Source organism: Telmatherina bonti, assembly GCF_933228915.1.
Source record: "Telmatherina bonti genome assembly, chromosome: 3".
Classification (NCBI taxonomy): Eukaryota; Metazoa; Chordata; class Actinopteri; order Atheriniformes; family Telmatherinidae; genus Telmatherina; species Telmatherina bonti.
The window spans coordinates 18,536,162-18,544,057 of record NC_136621.1 but is presented as its reverse complement, the minus strand read 5'-3'; the positions used below and the strand labels follow the sequence as shown (position 1 = coordinate 18,544,057).

The window sequence follows — 7,896 nt, the reverse complement described above, 5'->3', positions numbered from 1 at the left end:
CGTATATACGCATACGTAGTTCGGCAGTTAAATCACTGTAATATCACTTCGTTATGGCCGTCACCATAGCAACGTGTTAATCAACTGATTCAAATCAGCTGGCATTTGACAGGTGAATGAGAGAAACGCACTGTAGCTTGACTGTGGTTGTTTCACATAAAAAGTACATAGAAGTCAAAATGAAATAGTTCCTGTACTTTAGCTTATTTACCAAGTGTTGTAAAAATTTAAACAAAAATCTGTTACAAAAATGTTTACCATGGTATAAGCGGAATAAACAACTCAGATCCGTGATTTGACATTTAAAATGCACTTCAAGGATGAGCAGTCTGAAGAAGAAATTAAAAATGTGGTTTGGATTATTTTTTCATCATTGTATTCATGAGGAAAGAAAAACAGGTATGTTCTGAAAATGAAAAAAACATTTCTGTTGTTGTGTTTTTATTTGAATTTTGATACTTTAACGCTTCCATAGCGTCAGCTCTGCAGTGGTTGGAAAAAAGCGTTGCTACTCTTCCTCTTCTAATTGGTCTGTCGTTCGCGGGCCTCCATCCAATCACAACATCGCAAAGTTCCCAAGCGGAAGAGGGATGTGAAGAAGATGGCTGAACTTAGATAGCTGTGTGTGTAAAAAATATTTTACCATGGATGTTTTCTTGATGAGGGTGAAAGACAGAGGACGACTGCTTAGCCTTGCTATAGTCTTTCTGTGGTGTGCAGGCTCTGTGCGCTGTTTTGGACAGAACCTAGACAGCGAGTTTACGTTTCTCCTGCCAGCCGGAAGATCTGAGTGTTTCTATCAAACAACCACAAAGAACGGTACGATGGAAGTCGAATATCAGGTAACTGTGTGCAGCAAACACAATCACTTATTGTCTTCTCAACTAGTTATATGTTTTCAAGAATCGCTTTGTTGATAATAAAGGTTCTGTTGGTGGCAAAAGGTTGCTAGCTTTAGCAGCTGATATGATTAGCCCACATCAAACTAACCTGCTAATAACAAATGGCATTCCTCCGTCATCTTCTTCTCCGGGGATGTAGATGAAACCAATTGGGAGCTGCTTTTATAGATCTGTATTCCTGTGCCTCATTGTAAAATAAAAGAAAAAAAAATGGTGAACATCTGAATCAATTCCAAAACGACAAATCAAACTGAGCCGCATGGGTTGGAAATGAAAACGTGGTCCCAATGACACGAGCATAAATGATTTAATTAGTAACAAGACTGCTCAGGAAAATACTGTCAAGATTAAGAGATGACACATCCCTCATTGTATTAAGTTTAAAAAAAAAAAAAAAAAAATTAGCAGACCTAACACATCCGGCTGCTTCAGCCTTTACATGTCCTGGTTGAAGTCCTGAAGCGATATCCTGTTCCACCTGGATGATGCATGTTATCGAAAGAATAAACATTACTAAGACTTAATGTCAATATTATCCATCAATCATAACTACATGATGTCACAGTCTCAGACAAGGCTGTAAGTAATCCTTATTTTCATTTGACATCAAACTACTTATAAATCAAATCAAACATGACTTAAAAAGCACATTTTGTGCATAACAGCAGCATTAGTGCTATACAAAGCAAATAATCAGTTTCTTCATCTTAAAGACACAAATCACACACTTTTACATGATGCAAAATGTAAAAGTAGATTAGTTTAATAGTAAAGAATAAAGAATGAGAAATTGACCAAGTAATTATGTTGAATGTGAAAACTATCACAACCTCTAAATAAACATGATCACATAGCCGGAAACATATTTATTTTACTGTCCCAGCTGTTTGAGAGCATTTGTTAAAACAATCAACATTTTTATTTTAAGAAGGCAAATAAGCACTTCTTCAGGATTTATGATTTATCAAAAAACTTTTTAGGCCACATATCTGTCTAAATTGAGAAATGAAAAAGTGGTAAAATCTCAGTCTCAGATGTAATTAATCTTTTTTGAGAAGGGTTTGTGTAAATGTTTGTCTCAGGGTGTCCATGAGCTTAATATCCTACTGAAACACAATTGCCACGTTAATGTGACTGAAGTTGTATTCCACACTGATTAGTCATTTTTAATAAAACTATGATGTCACTTATCTTGTTTCTAAATAAAGTTCCTGCTATTGCATTCAGAGATTGGGGGATTTTACCTTAATGAAATTAGCATCAGCTGTAATAACCGTTTGATAAGACTTTTCAGTTTGAAGTGTAAGAAAAATACTACCACGGCAAATTAATCATGTATGACAACACAGTCTTTTTTTTATATATATATATAGTTGCAGAGATACACTCCAAAGTGGCCTGTTTGGTTTTGTGTATTTACTCACTGGCATGTCCACAGATTAATAACCGTTTTGTAACCCAGGAAGTGACGTGCTCTTTTTTTTTCATTGCTAAACCTGAATAAACCCTCATTAGCATTTGAATTATTTGAGGAAAAACATTTCTAATATCACAAACTAAAGTTTGTTCAGTTCCTTATGAGATGCTTAAAACCTGCGTCCGTATAAGGCATCACAAATGTCACGGTAATGTGTTTGCTCACTTCCTGTTATCACATTTTCTTCTGTGTATATTTGGTCCTCCTGGTAAAAATGTGAGAGAAAGGTGATAGAAGGAAGCCAAACTGCTAAATAAATAAAAGAAAAGACCAGAAAAAAGTGCTTCCTCTGTGTGAATTTGTAAGACTAAGTTGCATGTGGCGACTGTTGATACATCTGCCATTGAAGCTTTGAGCTCCTCCATGAGCTTCCTGTCTTTTTGCTACTCACGTCTTCAGTGTGTCTGAAAAGAGGACAGAAGACCTTTGTTTAGAAGAATTCTAAACCATGGGAAAACACCTGGGAACAACTAAGTTCTTGATAAGAACTGGTCAAATTCTCTAAATCAGGAGTGTCCAGCTTTGGTCCTTGAAGGCCACAATCCTGCAAGTTTTCCACGTGTTTTAGAACTGGGATACATGGAAAACCTGCAGAACAGCGGCCCTCGAGGACTGACTTTGGACACCCCTGCTCTAAATGGTATAAAAAGAAGCTTAAATGCCTAATTTTTAACTTAAGCTTTGAGGGTAGTACACTATTTTGTGTGAAAGGAAATCAACCTTCAAATAATAATCCATTTTATGTAGTCATTTAAATGAATTTCCCTTATCTTCTCTAAACCTCATGAAGCTTTGACTTTTGGGCTATTACCAAGGCTTTTTGTATTCTTTTATAAACACATGCTGTCATAAATAACTTACTGTGAAGATCAAGTTTAAGCAAAATAAAGGAATTCTTTAGTAAACGGACCACTTTCCCTGTTGCATGCTCATGCAGATGTTGTGTGTAAAGCTTTTGCTTGAGTTTCAGACCCTGCAGAAAGTTCTCATTCTTTCACTGCTTGTTAACTTCCTTAAACTATTTGTTTTAGTCCACCCTGTCCTCAAGGACTAATCTGTATTACCCTAAAACACTTTTATAGCTTGTATTGACATATTTTATTTTCATAAATGAATTGAGAAGCTACAAGCTGGCCAGTCAGACCAGTTCAAGGCCTCCTGGAGATGAGCTTTAAAAGAACAGGGTATATGTTAGTAATATGTTTAACTAATATATTTGATTCATAATTTAATGTCCAAAACTTCTGGTAAAATGAAGTTTGGATTTAACCCTGTTGTTTCCTTTCTTCATCCCCTAAAGAATTTTTTTTTCTCATCCATGTACTTTCAGGTGATAGCAGGTGCTGGTATGGATGTAGACTTCACCATCCTATCCCCTGAAGGCATCCAGCTCATCGTGGAGTCCCGCCGCTCAGATGGAGTCCATGTGTTAGTGGCACGAGTCTTCAGTCACATTCATATCACTCACCACGCAGTGGTTTTACCAGCATTCAATGTTTTTGTGACTTGGTATTGCAGGGTGGAGCCTACAGTGGAGGGAGACTATGAAATCTGCTTCGATAACAGCTTCAGTCGCTTCTCAGAAAAGATGGTGTTCTTTGAGATCATCCTTGAGGGACAAGGAGGAGATGTGGGTGGAGATGAAGAGTGGCCAGGCATAGAGGAGCCTGATGGAAGCCTGCTTGAATACAAACTGGATGACATCAGGGTGGGTCACATGACTTGAGTTTAGACAAGCAAAGATGGACTTGTTGGCTGTGAACTGACCCGTAACAATGCTGTTTTTCAGCACACACACAAGCAAACAATGTCCAGGCTGGGAATGTATTTTGACATCAATCCAACACCACACTATCCTACTAGAAATAGTTCACATGTGAAAATGGCTCTACAAACACACTTCTGACTAATATTTAAGTCATATTTGGTGTCACTTCAAAAGAAGGAAATTGTTTCTGCTCTGTTTTTTATTTTGTAATCAGCTGGAAGAATCTGAACATGGGGCTGAGACAAACACACAGACAAACTGGGGGAAGTGGGAAATGCACACTAACGCACTTTTGGTTTTAGTTTCCTCATGGTCCTTCTGACGATTAGGAAAATGCATAGCAGTGCTCTAAAGTTACATTTAAGAATTTGGTATTTCTTCATATTTAACATAGTATTTATGTCATTATTGCTTTTGAATTTGGAAAATGTTACATATACACGTTTTTATTTGAGTTTCATTTGTTCTTGTTTTTTGTTATTTTAGAGCTGTGTGGACAAATAATTGTGATAATCAGTTGTGAGTTTAAAATCTTATTAATGTCACTTTAGTATGAAGGTCGATGTATCTGATATGTGGCTGTGAGACATGGTGAGGACACTCATATGCTGATTTAAGTGGCTTAAATCACAACAACTCCTTCAGGTTGGTTAAGTTCTGCTGGTGTAACATCAGTTATGCCACAGATGCTTTGTTAGATTGCGGTCTGGGCTTTGACTAGGCTATTTCAACACATGTAACCATTTTCACTTAAACCACTGAAGTGGTGTTTTAGCTCTTCTTTTAGGGGGCATTGTTCTGCTGAAAGGTGAACTTCCCTCTGTTTCAAATTTGTGGCGACTGATAAAGATTTTTTTGACAAATTCCCCTGCATTTCATACCATCCATCATTCCTGTGATTCTAAAGACTTTCTCAGTCATTGGTAGCAGAAAACACGCCCACAGTATGATGCTGACACCACCAATGTAGATTGCACATCAGTTCCTATTTGTCATCAGATCTAATGGTAACTGGGAGGGCTACAGCTTATTGAGGGGCTGCATTGCAGATGGGATAAATATATAAATATATAAGCATTAATTTGTAGATTTTTTTTTTTTTTTGCTTTGATAATTTCTTATATTTGATTTAAAATCAAATGATATTTTATTTAAAATAAAAATCATTTTAAATGTCATTTTCTTATAAAAAGTAAAGTTCAAGGTGAAGCTAGTTGTTTCTAATTTTTATTCTAATTTTATTATTATTGTAAGTCTTTTCATGTGTATCAGGGCAAATTTTTCAAGCTAAATTATGCGAGTGATGATGTCATGAGGCCGTGTTGTAGTTTGTCTCCTGACAAACTGACATTTCACATAAAATGAAGGACGTGGCGGTTTAGGTGGCTCAACTAAGGTCAACATGCAATACTTGAAAGCTTGAAGTCTTGAGACAAAACTTATTTTATCATCATGTTTCTTTCATCTCTGTCTTTGACTTACACATCAATCATATCTGTTTTTTATCCCCTTCAGGACTCCATGGACTCCCTGCACAGACGCTTGGAGCGCAGCCGGCAGATGCAGACAGTGTTGCGGGCTTTTGAAGCACGAGATCGAAACCTTCTAGAGGATAACCTCTGGAGGGTCTCATTCTGGTCCTGTGCCAGTGTGCTGGTGATGTTGTGTGTGGCTCTTACCCAGGTAAATGTGTTCACTGCAACAGGGCACAGCTGCAGCTCAGCCTGTCACTCTGTTAAACCCATCATCTAATATCTTTCCATGTCTTTTCGCAGGTTTACACCGTGCGCAAACTGTTTGATGATAAACGAAGGGTCTGCACGTAAAGGCATCGTTTTGCTGTAATATGAGACAGATTCCCAGAGAGAACCGTTTGTTAGCAGTGATTAATTATTGTTAGATTATAAAAGGTAACCAGATGAGCAAGAGTTTGAAAAGTTGATCACTTCATTTCTTTTAGTGCCTTAAAAGTCAGATCTAGCCACAAACCAATAACCAATTAGGAAATTGCATGTTATGCTCAACTTATGAAACTGGTTAAAGGTCTTGGAAATTTCTCTTTAAAGGTGATGTTACCATCAGAATAAGGTAGAAGGTGGACAATAAACCTCCACTTTGCTGGCTTTCAGGGGAGAACAATGTGCAATAGTGTTGCTGGCGTTTGCTCTTGTGGTCTTGTCAGTGTGAGACTTTGCCATAAAATCAGTGATTGAATTGTTTCCTTGGCTATGGCCTTTCTGATGATGATCTGATTTAGTTCGGTGTTTTTGTTTTTCAGAGGGTACTGATTTCTGTGTGCCAGTATAAGTCCATCTTGAATTATGTTTTGTTTGTTTGTTTTTAAGTAATAAGAAAAAGTAAGTAAAGAGGACTCAATGCGTTATTGCCAAAATGATCAGTTTTCTTTGCAACAAAAATATGTCGCTATATGATTGTCAGTTCAGGTTTGTCAGGATAACCGGAACATGCTGGGTGTGTTTCTGTTTTAGGCTTCTGTTCTTTTGTCTTTTAGATGATCAAATTATCTTTTCATCTTATGTCAACAGATTTTCTTTTTTCTTTTTTTTTTCTTTTTTTTACTAAAACAATGTCTGTGAATTCTGTAAAATTTTGAAAAATTCCGGTTTTCATGAGTCATTTATGATAATAAAAACATCTTTTTTTTTTTTACCTTGAGTTTTCCTTGTAGTTTAAAAATCTTTATGAAAATGTATAGTAATCCATTCTAGCAAAAATGAATTTTTAAATTTTAAAATAGTTGAATTGTCAAAGTATCGAAGCTGAAATGTTAAGATTTCGTTTTGGAAAATTTTTCACCTCTTGTATAAATGGAAATAATTTTCTCCCCATATTATAGAATACATCATGATTCATGTAAGCAGACACACTGTTCATTTAAGAAAAAAAAAACTATTTTGAAACATCACATAATTACAAATAATTAAACACTTAAAACATACATTTATCAGCAGTTAAACTGGAACCAAGTTAAACTTGTGTAAACTTCACTGGTTGTAAGACTTGTGCTTTTGTGTTTTGAATTTCTAGGTCAGTGTTTGTGGAGATGCTTTGCACATGGCATACTCTCTACTCGCACACTGACCAGCTAACATTAAAGCAAAGCCCTGCTGGGAAAACCTGCACTCTGAGATTTAAATTATTTACATCATAAAGGAGGAATTACTTGGATTCCCCTACAATAACATCCCCTCCCAAATAGCAACCCTGACTGAGCAAGATGACCTTCTTAATGATTGGGTCGTCATGTTATGCCTGATTATGTACAAAAAAACAAGAAGCAGTTGTGTGAATTACTTTACTGGGATTAATGTAGCTAATGCTGAGGTATGGAAATGACAGGGGACACCTTTTGTAGCTGTTATACATAGCAAGTATGCTATTTTCCCTCATTTACTTAAAATCTTAAAGTCTACAAGACATACCAGATAAAGAACCACAACATTTCAGCAGCATTTATCTGCACAAAGAACTATTAAGCCAAACTGTAATAAAACTGTCATTACAGAGGTATTTCTTTTATTCTTGAATGCGATATCACCTGTTACACATTTGCTTTGGTTTGGTATTTGGACATTTAACAAAATCAAGTCTTTCAATTTCTAGTGCGTTGAGCAGAGCAGTGTGGTTGGCCGAACTGGTGCGAGGCTTTTATGTGAGGTTTCCTCCCCAGTGGTCGGGGCGAGAAGGGACTTGTGGAGGTCGCCTGTGTGAGAAGATCATCAACACAA

At 36.6% G+C, this 7,896-nt stretch overlaps 1 protein-coding gene across 1 annotated transcript; it reads left to right on the top strand.

Moving 5' to 3' along the window:
• Nucleotides 1–582: 582 nt before the first annotated feature.
• tmed1b (transmembrane p24 trafficking protein 1b) lies at nt 583–6,764 on the top strand. Its single transcript, XM_079238245.1, has 5 exons — nt 583–842; nt 3,710–3,807; nt 3,898–4,087; nt 5,663–5,830; nt 5,923–6,764. The coding sequence occupies exons 1-5, from the start codon at nt 645–647 to the stop codon at nt 5,971–5,973; spliced, it is 705 nt and encodes a 234-aa protein (XP_079094371.1). The 5' UTR covers nt 583–644; the 3' UTR covers nt 5,974–6,764.
• Nucleotides 6,765–7,896: the final 1,132 nt, after the last annotated feature.

Coding starts and splice junctions, on each gene's coding strand:
- tmed1b (XM_079238245.1), top strand. CDS start 645: ATGGATGTTTTCTTGATGAGGGTGAAAGACAGAGGACGACTGCTTAGC. Junction 843..3,709: donor CGATGGAAGTCGAATATCAG/GTAACTGTGTGC, acceptor ATGTACTTTCAG/GTGATAGCAGGTGCTGGTAT. Junction 4,088..5,662: donor ACAAACTGGATGACATCAGG/GTGGGTCACATG, acceptor TATCCCCTTCAG/GACTCCATGGACTCCCTGCA.